Source organism: Eublepharis macularius, chromosome 1 (assembly GCF_028583425.1).
Source record: "Eublepharis macularius isolate TG4126 chromosome 1, MPM_Emac_v1.0, whole genome shotgun sequence".
NCBI lineage: Eukaryota > Metazoa > Chordata > Lepidosauria > Squamata > Eublepharidae > Eublepharis > Eublepharis macularius.
In genome coordinates, this window is record NC_072790.1 from 35522669 (window position 1) to 35536550 (window position 13882).

The 13882-nt window shown below is 44.5% G+C and overlaps 1 protein-coding gene across 1 annotated transcript in view; it reads left to right on the top strand.

The window, feature by feature from the left end:
- Positions 1–11947, top strand: part of FGF18 (fibroblast growth factor 18) — a 62377-nt gene extending 50430 nt beyond the window's left edge. Inside the window, exon 3 of the mRNA XM_054987563.1 lies at positions 11490–11947. Coding sequence (XP_054843538.1) covers positions 11490–11756 — 267 coding nt within the window. The 3' untranslated portion in view covers positions 11757–11947. The remainder of the gene's footprint in view (positions 1–11489) is intronic.
- Positions 11948–13882: the final 1935 nt, after the last annotated feature.

Here is a 13882-nt window from a genome sequence, read left to right on the forward strand (position 1 = left end):
GGTCATTTTGTAGAAAAAGAGCTGGAGGAACTCATTAGCATAACTCATTAGCATATGCCACGCCTCTTGCCATCACTGGAAGTGTCATTAGTATAACTGATTTGCATATGCCACACTCCCTGACATCACCTATTCTGGCTGTTTTGGACCCAATCCTGGCCATTCAGGGCTGAAATTGGGCCCAAAATGGCAAAAAGGGGCTGAAAATGGCTGAAAAGGGACCCAAAATGGTCAGGATCGGGCTGCTGCTGAGCGGGAGAGTGATCCACCACCCATCAGAGGCCCGATCCAGGTCGTTTCGGCCCCAATCCTGGCCGAAACAGGCCCAAAATGGCCGAGAGTCAGGTGGGCGGGGCCACATGACATGCGACCTCTTTGGGGAACTGCCGGAACTGCGTTCCTGTGCGTTCCCCCTCGAAATGAGCCCTGCATGTAGCGTAAATATGTATATAAAAGGTACAGGGAAAGGTAGCTGTGTTTGTCTGTTGAAGCAAAACAAAAGTCCAAAAGATGTCACTGTAGTTGTTTCACTCCCTGGTTTCACTGTTTTCCTTATTGAAGCTATGAAGAGACTGAAGGATTTGGGGGTATGGTTAAAAGGAAAGAAGAAAAGAGCTTTCGGTATGAAAGAGAACATGGAGCAAAGCTATAAAGAGCATGAAGGATTTGGGATACATGCAAAAGGAAGGAAGTAGCTTTCTGCATGGAAAAAGCCCTACGCCTGTAAAATGCAAGCCCAAGAAAAAGCAGGCACTTTTCTTTCTGTTTGTATGGTTTCAGTTTTGGAAATTAATTAAAATTTGGTTGACTTGGGTAGAATTGTGGTTCAGGTAGACTGCCTTAAGTAGTGAAGCAGAAGTTTCTCAAGGTGGCGTAACAGTGATATTTTCTAGTCTACAGTTCTCCTGCATGTTACAAATGTATCATGTTGGACTAGATCAGAAGTCTGCTTGAAAACTTAGTGCAAGTTCTAGGCTCAGGTTCTAGCAACCTTGCAACTGTTTCTCCCAATTTCTGATTAAACTAGTTCACAGAGAAGCAACTGAATATGTTTGGCAGGAATATGTTCTTTACAAATCCATCTATATGCAGCCCCAGTTCAGGTTGATTCAAGTTGATTTCATTAATTGCTTTTGTTTTTGTATTTAATTATATGTATGTACTAACTCACCCTCACTGGGATAGCCTAGGCAAGACTGATCTCGTCAGATCTCAGAAGCTAAGCAGGGTCAGCCTTGGTTAGTAATTGGATGGGAGACCTCCAATGAAGACCAGGGTTGCAGAGGCAGGCAAAGGCAAACTACCTCTGTTAGTCTCTTGCCATGAAAACCCCACCAGGGGTCGCCATAAGTCAACTATGACTTGAGGGTATTCTCCACCACCACCAACTCTGCTTAGGATTGCAGTGTAAGTCTTTTGACCGTGTTTATGATGCCAGCAAGAGAGCCCAGTCAACCTTCCTAGGGAAGGCATTTCAGAGGATGGGTGACACCAATTAAAAAGCCATGATCTTTATACGTGTTTCTGGCCATGGTGCACAAGAAAGCTTACTCTTTGAAAAGTGCTCCTTGAAGGTTCCCTCATCTACTCAGAGCTTTAGGAGAAGAAGGCACAGCTCAATGGCAAAGCACGAGAGAAGGTCCCAAGTTCACTCCCTGTCATCTCCAATTGAAGGATCAGGTGGTTGGTGGTGTGGAAGACCTCTCTGTACTAGAGTCCCTGGAGAACTGTTGCCAGTCAAAGTAGACTATAGCGTCCTTGATGGGCCAGTGGTATGATTCCATGTAAGACAGCTTCATGTGTGTTCATGTAATGGTAAAAAGAAACAAGAGCATGGCTTATGTCAATTAAATATCGGCTACGAGTGCACTATAATGCTGACCCTAGGTGCTGTCAGAATTTACCATCTCCAACTGGACTGCCTCCATAGAGAAAAAAATAACTACAATGGACTTATTTTTAGATTCATTATTTATGCTCCCTTTTCCAAATGCATGTCAATAAATTAAACGTAGAATTTTGGACACTGAATTGCAAAAGCTTGCCAGTTCTGCCCCCCCAAATCCTGCTCTCCTCTGAATTTTAAAATCCTGGCTCCTTACTTATCTGCCTCTTATACCCCACAAATGTGCAGAGCGTTCGCACTCACAAGGTGCAATGCTATCCCTTCTGCAGTCATCCATGGCAGATATAAGAAGATCACATATTCAGCAAGACTTTGTGCTTGTAATTCAAATTCCGTTGAGTCGGTTCCTCATATCCTACTTCATTGTTCCCAGTATGCTGATATACGTTCTCATCTCTTAGACCCAATTTTACTTAACATGCTGGGCCATTCGGAGGCCTTAATGGTGTGCCGTCGTCTGAATGATTCGTCATCCGAAATAACTGAAAAGGTAGCCCTATTTTTAAGTCTGGTAATCAAGGATTGATTGAAAAACGTCTAACTGCTTTCACTCAAATTACCCTTGTTACCGTTATATTTGTTTACTGCCTGTATCGATAACCTGAGATATGCCAATAAAGGCTTTGTTGTTGTTGTTGTTGTAATGGTAAAAAGCAGCACTTTGAGTTACACCTGGTTGAAACGTGAACGTCTTTCCATGTAGGTTTCAGACGGGTGGGTAATTTCACATTTCTCAACTTAGAACGCACCATGCGTATGTGTTTTCAGCCACTTAAAGGCACCAAATTGCTGAAAAGTAAGCAATGAACATGATATGTACTAATGGGATCAGTACGATATGTACTAATGGGATCAGTACGGACCTAGGAAGGGAGATGCAAAGGACACAGAGACAGTGTAGATGCAGGAAATAATGGGCAATCAAAATGTCACAGTACTTTGAGTGGCTTAATAGTGAGTTTACTGAAGAGTCCTTGTTTTTTTTAATGTAATAAATGGATTATATAGGTTTAACCAGGGCTTTTTTTCTGGGAAAAGAGGTGGTGGAACTCAGAGAAAATGGTTGCCCTCAGAGAAAATGGTCACATGACTGGTGGCCCCGCCCCCTGATCTCCAGACAGAGGGGAGTTTAGATTGCCCTCAGAGAAAATGGTCACATGACTGGTGGCCCCGCCCCCTGATCTCCAGACAGAGGGGAGTTGAGATTGCCCTCCGCACCGCTCAGACAGAGATCTCCCCTCTGTCTGGAGATCAGGGGGCGGGGCCACCAGTCATGTGACCATTTTCAAGAGGTTCCGGAACTCCGTTCCCCCGCGTTCCCCCTGAAAAAAAGCCCTGGGTTTAACGTACAACTATCGGCTTCAGTGCAATCCTTCTGAAAGTCAACGCTTACGTGCACTTAGCTTAGGTATTGCTGAAACAAAGAGGAGCTTATCTGAGCCTACAGATGTGTCAAAAACGTGTCCTTTTTATTTCTGTGGCGTTTCCCTCTTTTCTGCCTCGCAATCTCAGATGGCTATGAAAACTTCACAGAAGGTCTCCGATATCCTTACTTTCAGGAATCTCTTCCATAAATTAGATATGTTTTGAAACGTGCCTTAGAATGCATGTGGGAATGTGGATAAGTTCGAGCTACTCCATCATTTTCAGTGGAACATGGCTTAAGATGCTCACCACAAATGCAGATGATGTCTTTTGACTCCATGATTTTCAGAAAGGTGTATATCTGGGATTTTGATTGGAGTGTGCATTCCGTAACAAGTATTGTGCAACAGTTCCAGCATCCATGCACCATTTTCTGTCTCTTGCGCAAGAATTTGAGAATGCTGCTGCCATTGGTTGTTTTCCCAACAAAGGTGATTCAGAGTGATTCTCTAAGCTGGGGGATCCACAATATTTGGGTCAGTCTATGAACGTGTCAGATTTCTGTAGTGTTTCTGCAAGAAACATTGTAGGAAGGGAGCCAGATACTAGATTTGACATACGCACGGCTGTTGTTATTCAAAGGTCTGCGAAGCATTCAGTCAGTCAGTGACTGTCGGAGGAATCTGTTCTGCTTTGAGCACACATTTTGTCTGTTCATTGAACTGGATTTTGGTATTTCATAAATGGAAGCTATTAATGTCTGTAAACACTGGCCTTTCAGTTGTGGTTGAATTCCAATTTGGTTAAACTGCCAGGTAGATAATGTTAAAATGTTAGAAAATGTCAACCTGACATGTAGTAGAACAAAAATGTAAATATTTAAGGTCTCCGCTAAGCTGTTTTATATTATCTTTACTTCATGCTGCCTTCAAAGCGCTTAGATTTGCCGATAGATTAGATACTGGTAGGTTTGCTGAGGGTAGGAACTGAGCTTGTTCAGCCAAGCCGTGAACCAGATTCTCTTCCCATTCCCACGTCTCATATTTCTTATGTTCAATAGACAGAGCTTCCAGCGATACTGCATGTAAGAATGTAAAAGCAGACGTTCTCTCTCAGATCAATAATATACCTAGACCCCCATTCTGTTTCCCATAGTGGCCAATCAGGTGCCCATGAGGTCCCCCCAAACAAGGGCACAGAGGATAAAACTACTCCCTGTTGTTGTCCTCCGCAGCAATTGGCGTTCAGTGGTATACTTCTACTGAACATGGAGGTTCCATTTAGCTACCATGGACTGCTGCCCTGCCCTGTATAGGGGCTCGAAGAGATTGCATTGTCTTTGCTCTTATCTGTCCTTTTTCTTCATTTTGTGTTTTCAATTTGTGGAGTAAAATTCAATCCACAGGCAGCAAAATGTGTGCCCTGCTGTGCCGGATCCCAGCAGCTGATGGCACTAGCAGCGGGTAACATTTTCTTTATTTTCTTTATTTTTACCCCACCTTTCTCCCAAGTGGGCACCTGAAGAGGCTTACATTGCTCTCCTCTCCTCAATTTTATCCTCACAACAACCCTGTGAGGTGGGCTAGATTGAGTGTGTTGACTGGCCCAAGGTCACTCAAGAGCGCTTCCATAGCAAAGTGTCATAGATACAGAGGAGTTAGCTGTGTTCGTCTGTAGTTGCAAAATAGTAAAGAGTCCAGTAGTACCTTTAAGACCAACTTTATTGTAGCATAAGCTTTCGAAAACCACAGCTCTCTTCATCAGATGCATCTGACGAAGAGAGCTGTGGTTCTCCAAAGCTTATGCTACAATAAAGTGGGTTAGTCTTAAAGGTGCTACTGGACTCATAGCAAAGTGTGGATTCAAAGCTGGGTCTCCTAGATCCTAGCCCAATGCTTCAATCACTACACCACGCTGGTTGTCAAGCTTCCAATACCCATTTATTATGCCATTAAAATGCAGTCCATACAGCAGAGGATTTTCATTTAATTTACTTCTAGTGTGAAAATAAATAAATAAATAAATACAGGGTTTTGTTTTAGCTTAATCCAGTTCTAATTATTGTGGTACTACAGAAGCTCATCATGATTGTAGGATCCATTATTTATAACTAATACTTCTGCGATGCCTTGCTTCCAAGGATGTCAAATTCTTGGTCGTATTTGCACTGAACTTTTTGTCAGATAGAGCAGTCACATTTGAGCATGCTTAAGGAGTCACATTCATAACTTGCGCACAGGGATTTTTTTCTGGGAAAAGAGGTGGTGGAACTCAGGACCACACAATGACATCATTTTGGGTCAGCTGGAACAAGGGGGGAGTTTTTTAAAGTTTAAATCGCCCTCAGTGAAAATGGTCACATGGCCATTTTCAGGAGATGCCGGAACTCCGTTCCACCGCGTTCCAGCTGAAAAAAAGCCCTGCTTGCGCATCAAGACAGTGGGCACTCAGATCTTTGCCTGCTTTTAGCTTCATAGATGTGAAGCTGCTTCGTATCCCTCTTTGGTTAAGACCCTCAGGTGGGCTGCAGAGCCGTACCTGCCAGGCTGCAAGCCCATCTTCAGCTGCCATTTTGTTTTTGCTACCATTTGGGAAGGAGCCACTGCTAGACGACAGGCATAGAGAGCTAGGGTGCCACATCCTCTGCTTCTTCTTGCACACATGCTGAGGGGAACATCAGAATAATGAAGGGAGGTCTCTCAGTGGTTGCTGAGGATTCCCCCCTAACTCTCTGACTCTTGGTTTATTCTTCATAGTGCTACCCCTCATGTTGCTTGGCTTATATTTCTTTTCTGAGCTCTCTTGGTTTGCTACCTCCACTTCTGACCTTGGCTCTGCTGAGGTCATAACTCTGGCCCTCCTCTTCCTGTCATATGACTCTGATGTCACATGCTTGCCTATAAAGACTGAGCTCTCTTGGTCTGGTGCCTCCACTTCTGGCCTTGGCACTGGTGAGGTCAGATCTCTGGCTCCCCTCTTCCTGTCACATGACTTTGATGTCATATGCTTGCCCGTACAGATTAAAGGCCAACTGGTCTACAGCGATTATGATTATGATTATGATTATGATTATGATTATGATTATGATTATGATTATGATTATGATTATGATTATGATTATGATTATGATTATGATTATTTCAATTTATAAACCGCCCATCTTCAGGGGCTCTGGGCAGTGAACAACAGTTAAAATCAATACTGTTCAATCAATACAGAAAATAATAATTCTAAAATCAACATACAGTAAGCAATAATAAAATATATCAACCAAATACATTAAGGTGCAATGGTGGGGAGAACCCTCCACCCCAAAGGTGGGAGCTGATATGGCACTGCCCCCTTCAACCACCGAACACCTGGTGGAACAGCTCTGTCTTACAGGCCTGGTGGAACGATAATATGTCCCTCTGGGCCCAGGTCTCCATTGACAGAACATTCCACCAGGCTGGGGCCAGGATTGAAAAGGCCCTGGCCCTGGTTGAAGCGAGGCAGGCTTCCTTAGGGCTAGGGACCACCAGTAAAGATTTATCCGCTGATTGAGGCGGTCTCCGGGGAACATCCAGGAAGAGGCAGTCCCGAAGATATGCCAGTCCCAACCCGCTCAGGGCTTTAAAGGTAAGAACCTGATTTGGAATTCAACCGGAAGCCAGTGCACCTGGCGCAGGGCAGGTGTGATATGTGACTGGTAGGATATACTGGTCAGGACCCGCGCTGCCGCATTCTGGACCAGTTGTAGTTTCCGGATCAGGCCCAGGGGCAGCCCAGTAATCTAGGCTGGAGGTGCTTAGTAGCATCTCTCTGTGGTCTCAGATATAAGTCTGTCCCACAGGCTCTGCTCTGAGGTCAGATTCTTCCCTAGTGCCATTAGCAAATTCAGAATTGTTAAAAGTTATATAAAGTTGCACTTGGGGGGGGGGGAAAAGCCTTTGGCTGGAGCTTGTACCCAAATGAAGATGCGCCATTGCACAACACAGCCTTGTTATAAATATAACTTTCCAGCAACCATTCTGGTACAACACCCTGGGATTCCCTAGGAGCCTGCTCAGCTGTTGCAGTGCCCCTCCGACATCTTTGCTGAGCTTTCTGCCAAGACTCCTGAGTATGTTTCTCTGAGGAATCTTCAGGTTCAGAGGCCAGCATGTTGGAGGAAGAATGCATGTAATGACTAACACTTGGCATCTTTTCCACTGCTCGCGATGGCCTGGCTTGCAGCGTTGCGAAGCAGCTGAAAATGCAGGGACCATGGGGGAATCTCTGTGGTCATATTTTCAGGATTTCTTGGCCTGGAGTCAGACAGCTGAGAACGGAATATTCTTAGGACAATTCTGTGCAATGGCTTCATTATGCAAAAGACGTGGCTTCAGCTCAGCGATCTTCCTGGATCCTTCCCATGATCTGCCAAGAATTCGTATAGATTTATGAGCTGTTATTACCGAGGTTTCCTCCCCCTTTCCTTTCTGCTAAAATATTAGACGCAAATATTATTTGGTATACAGGGCAGTGTACGGAGAATGAGAGGATGAAGAAACACCACTGGGTTGGACCCAGAGGTGCCCTTCCGCATGTGGGAGGCTGCTTGGGCTATTTTACACTGCGGGAAAAGAGGCTCTTCCTCTTGCACAGGAAAAAGAATGAGCACTGTTGTGGTAGAAGGGCACCTGTTTCAACACTGGGCAAAGTCCTTGTGCAAGTGGTTGAAAAGAGCAGCACGAGTTGACATTTTCTTTCTCACTGTGGTTCTCAGGGTCCAAACCAGAATGTGTAAAGATAACCTGTAACCGATTCTTCTTCTTTGGTTCACACTTGGCATCACAGTTTGCATGATGGGATTAACTTAGCAAGAAGGAGGCATACACCGGTTCATTGCCCTGCTTTGTCCCTTTCCAGGGCCAGCAGCAAGTTTTTAATAGGGCATTGTGCCCAGGATTTCCATGGATTCCTGTACCGAAGTTCTTTTTCCGTCATCTCCCAATTCTGACCACATTTGCAATTCTTCTCCCCGCCCCCCGAAGTTATTTTGGAGGGGAGCAAAGTGTGATTTTCTCACACACTCACTGATTTGATTTCGTCAGGCCCTGCCAGTTAGATCCCCAGATACCTCACTGTAGACACTGCAATAGTCCAAATAAAGTTTCTTGATTAGAGATCCAGCAGTATCAGTGCACTCAGACTACAGCACTGGCAGAAGTGACAAAAAGGGGGAAAGCAATGTTAGTTATAGGGCAAGGTTCTCGCCCTGGGATAAGGACCATTAGAATTTAGGCACGCAGGTCCTAGAAGGTTGGAGGGGGGGAGGGGAGGAGGAGGATGAGCTCATTCCATGTTTCAGGGAGATACGGCTCTGACTGACACTTCAAGGACACTTTCCCGTGCCAGCCGAGAAAGTGAAAGTAGCCACCTGCAAGATAAGCGATTCACAGCTACACAGTTGCCCAGCTACACAGATATTCCTCCACACGTTCTCAGAGGCCCAGAATATAACACAAAGTGCAATAGACATACATGGCAGATAAGCAGGGCGCATCTGACAGATTTTGATTTTATTTATTCGGCTTTTAGTCCGCTCTCCCCGCGAATGAGCTCAGAGTGGATAACAATATATTAAAAGGTACATTAAAATTTACATTAAAATCATAAATAACAATCATAAAAACCTCAGGTGATGGTCCCAATTTTTCCAGCCCCGATATGGACGGGAGGTGGAGAGAGCAGCAGCAGTCTCACTGATGGAAACTGGGGAGGGCGTGACACTGATGCAAAGATGTCTCAGAAAAGCACCATCACAACATCGCAAGGTCTTGGGGCTGAAGAAGGAAGAAGATCACAGCTGTCCTGAGCTCTGCTTCTTTCACTGACTTAGGGAAAGGCTGTGCCTCAGTGGTAGAGCATCTGCTCGGCATGCAGAGGGCCCCGGGTTTGATCCTTGGCATTGCCAGTTAAAAGGACCAGGTGGTAGGTGATGTGAAAGACCTGAGACCCTGGAGAGCTGCTGCCAGTCTGAGTCAGGCTGGACCAAAGGGCTGATTTAGTATAAGGCAGCTCTGTGTTTGACTTCAGCCACTTCTCCCACTGGGAAATGGGAGACTGACTCAGCATTTCTGGCTCACACTCAGGCTTGATGGCCCTGATGCTAACCTTGCCTCCTAACCCTGTCTATCTTTTAAATTTCTCCTTTAAAAACTCAAATATATATATTAACATGTATTTATTGGTTTTATTTTATTTCATCATTGTGTCTTCTATGCAGTCCCACATGGGAACTGCACATGCACAGGCTGGCCTGCACATGTGCAGTTCCCAGGTGAGACTGCGTAGAAGAACACTCGATGAACAACAGTTACAGGTAGGTACAACCCTGTTTTATAGTCCATGTTTCTTACTGAGACTCAAGGCAGATTACACAATGTAAGTCCATGAAATCAACAGGATGAAACATTTAATAAGCAATGTAATAGCACTAGGATGACAGAAGTCTGGAACAAACCATAAAGCATTAGACATACGTTAAACAATGCAGAATAAGTAGAAGACAGTGCAGTGAGAGAACGATAATCCTTACAGCTGACAGTTAATACATCTTATATACTAATAGCCAAGTGGTCCTGATCTGAGGATTACTTAAATCTGGAGACTGGAGCCATAAATGGACAAGACAGATCTTCTTACACACCTGAAAAATGCCTCAATTGCAGAAAAATCAGAAATATAAAAAAATACATTGGGGGTTTAAAGAAAAACGAAATGATAAAAGGAGCACCTGTAGCTTCAACCAGTAGTTTAAACTGTAACAGTTTAGCCAGTATTCCACGCTTGGTTTCTGTCATTAAAATGCAAGGGGGAAAGGGCAGAGCCATTTCAGGGCCATTTTGGCCTTTGAGGGAGGATTCAAAGGGACAGGACCACCAGCAACCACTGAGTGATTTGCCATGACTTGACTTTTATGACTCACCCAGGCCTGGCTGCTTGCTCATGTCCAACAGCAGCCTCCATCTCACCCCCCCCCCACAAAACAGTGTAGTGTAGTGATTAGAGTTTCAGAGTAGGATTTTGGGAGACCCATATTCAAATCACCACTTTGCTGTGGAAACTTACTGGGTGACTTTGATCCAGTAACACACTTTCAGCCTAACTTAATCTTTCAGGGTTTTTGTGAGCATAATATGGAGGAGATGAGAATAATGTAAGCAGCTTTGGGTTCCCTTTGTGGAGAAAGATGGGGTATAAATGAAGTAAATTAATAAATATAGATGAAGATGAGGGGCAGATAAAAGGAAGTTGGTTAGGGGGGGTTGAAGGAGAGAAGAATGTAGGGAAATGCTACCAGGAGGAAGGAATGAGGAAATACTGTGGGCAGGGGGATATAGGGAAAACTGAAGCAAAGTCATTTCAGGTTCCCCACCATTCAACTGGGCACAACTCAGCCAGTGCCATACAAGTGGGCCGGGGCAAAGTGGCTTCATCGCGCAGGCACAGGGGCATGCACGTGCTTCACAGTGGGCCAATTTGGGCCCCCAAGAAATTTACTTGTATAGTTGCTACTTTCCCCCTCCTCACCAATTCTTTGTTTTCCCTCATTGGATTTCTGCTTCGGGTTTCTTCTCTCCCTTTCCTTGCCTACTGCAGCTTGCCACCCCCTGCTTGCCCTCCCTTCCCTTGCGTGGCTTCCCTGACTCTTGGCTGACCATTCATTCACTCATCCTTCCCCAATGCAGCAAGGGGACAGGTCATTGCTGGTTCCACTATCCCCTCCTTTTCTGCTCTTGGGTATTGCCACTGCAGTTCATAGCCATCCCGCCTGAAATTGGCTAGGGTTGTTTATTTTGCAATCTCCTTTCATGCATGGATGTCAGTCTTACTTTGGGGGGAAGGGAGTTATTATCAATTAGATTCTCTGTCAAAAATAAGATTTTCCTATGGTACTGGAGGTCCCCTGGATTTGCAGAGCCCTAAATTATAGCTGTATCCTTCCCCATTTTGCAGATTTTTGGTTCCACACAGTGACCAGCTCTTATCTCTTAGATATGAGTGATTGTTCTGTGCTGGTGTGTTAAACCGTTTATATTGTTTTCAGTTGTCTGGAAATCATTTTGCGTTCCTTGGTGGAGAGGGTGGGAAAGGTGATAAGAAAGCAAGTAACAGAAAACTATCAAACGTGCTTTGATCAACAGATTCTGTAACCAATGATGATTGATTGACTTATCTGTTTAATTTGCAGCCAGATGGTGCCAGCAAGGAGTGTGTCTTCATTGAGAAAGTCCTAGAGAACAATTACACTGCGCTGATGTCAGCAAAGTACTCGGGCTGGTACGTTGGCTTCACCAAAAAAGGGAGGCCCCGGAAAGGGCCCAAGACTCGAGAAAACCAGCAAGACGTTCATTTTATGAAAAGATACCCAAAGGGTCAAGTGGAATTACAGAAACCTTTCAAGTATACCACAGTGACCAAGAGGACTAAGAGGATACGGCCCACCAACCTCAGTTAAAAGATAGACAAAAGACAGTGTCGTGCGATTAAACTACAAAAGATAAAGACTGTACCAGAGAAATATTTTTACACTAAAAATAAGGGAGAAGCTCTATTTTTGTACATTGTGTTTAATTTTTTTTTTTAAAGACTGGATTGAAAAAAAATAATGCTGGGGAAGCTGTAAAAGATTTATTGTAACTTGAAGAAGAAAATGAATGGCTCTATTTAAATTGACTTTTTTTTTTTTTTTGCTGTGGATTGACCTACAGGTGCTTATTTCTCTTTTGGAATGGACAACTTTTTCAAGCCAATCCCCAGAGGGGAGATAAAGAAGTTCATCTTACAATTAAAATCCAACCACAAGCCAAAGAAAAACCAAAGTTCTTTTCCCAAAGTCCCTCTGACCCCCTTGGATAATTCTCTGGTGTTGCAGTAGTCTGTTTTTAGCGTCTGCTGCAAGCTCGACCGAGACGAGATGGTGCACGAATCAGTCATTGGGCTTCCGTGGAGGGCTCAATACCTCAGTCCTTTGTAACCTTTCCGACGACATAAGGTGTCACAGCTCTGTGATCCTGCATTGCGCTCACTTCTGGAGAATGCTGCTACCTTCGAGTGACTAAGTAAAATAACCTAATACACCAATGATAAGGGAATATTTTAAAACCAGCTCTATTATATATAAATATATATATATTATATATTATATATATTAGCTATTTATTTCACCTCTCTGTATATTGCAGTTCCATGAACCAAGTATTACTGCCTCAACAATTAAAAAAAAATTATTTAAAACACACATACATGTATTACTGCTGTTCACATGTTCTCCCTTTGTCTAGCTTTGTACTGAACTTAAACCAATACCGTAAAAATTGCTGCCTGGGTTTGAACTCAGTAAGAATTTCAATTTCTGTATTGGAATCCAGAACTTATTATCAGAAAAGCCAAGAGATCAATTTCTCCTTTTCCTGTCCGGCAGAAAGAATTTCATTCCATAATATTTGTATTCTTGAGGGGGGGGGTGTTGCCTTGTCTGAGTACAGGTGGAGTTTAAAAATGTGGCGTGCAAAGGAAATTTTTATTGGGGGGGGGCGGTTGTTACACAAATCACTTACTGGTTCTGCCCGACTCATTTTGGTGCAGAAAGGGGGGGGGGCGGGGGGCATAATTCACAATAACCTCTGAAGGTGCCTCGGCACGCTTAGGCCCGATTTGCATGTTACGAAGTTCTTACGGTTGTCGCAAATACTTTTGTCCAGACATGCCCTTGGAATCTTGTGCTTGGAAATTATTCTCATGTGTGTGTGGACCCAATTCAGATCAGGATTGCATTGAGCTAGTTAGAGAGCGTCAAGCCTTCCCTTGTGCTGTTTTCTCAACCTGAAACAGCAGGGGAGGGGGGAAGATGCTATTTCCCCATTGGGTCCATGCCCCATGTACCGATGACTACATGTTCATTTCCCCAGCAGGGCAAATATCAGCTTCCTGTGACTGTTCAGGTAGGAAAAATGGCTCAGATGGGAAGGCTTTGAGTCCTCGTATGCATAATCTCGATCTGAATTGGGCTTGCTGAACTGGGTTTTGGGAGATCTGTGCTTGCAATGCAATTCCCAGGTGTATTGCATTTTAAGCACAGATCTCCCAAAACATGCCTAATCAGGGCTTTTTTTCTGGGAAAAGAGGTGGTGGAACTCAGTGGGTTGCCCTCAGAGAAAATGGTCACATGGCCGGTGGCCCCGCCCCCTGATCTCCAGCCAGAGGGGAGTTTAGATTGCCCGCGGTCAATCTAAACTCCCCTCTAGCTGGAGATCAGGGGGCGGGGCCACCGGCCATGTGACCATTTCCAAGAGGTTCCGGAACTCCGTTCCCCCGCGTTCCTGCTGAAAAAAAGCCCTGTGCCTAATAGAAACGTGTCTTGGGGCCACTTTTCCGTAACATGAAAATCAGCCTGTTGAGTGACAGGAGCTGATCTGGGTGTGCGCTCTTCACCCGTCGGAGGCTGCTTGATTCCTCCATTTGAACTGGACTCGGTCTATGTTGAACTGTTACTGCTGGAGCTTTCTTGTAAACATTTATGTCAACAAAACTTGTCTGGGATTAGCATGCCAGTTATTACCATCATCTAAAAATGGCAGCCAG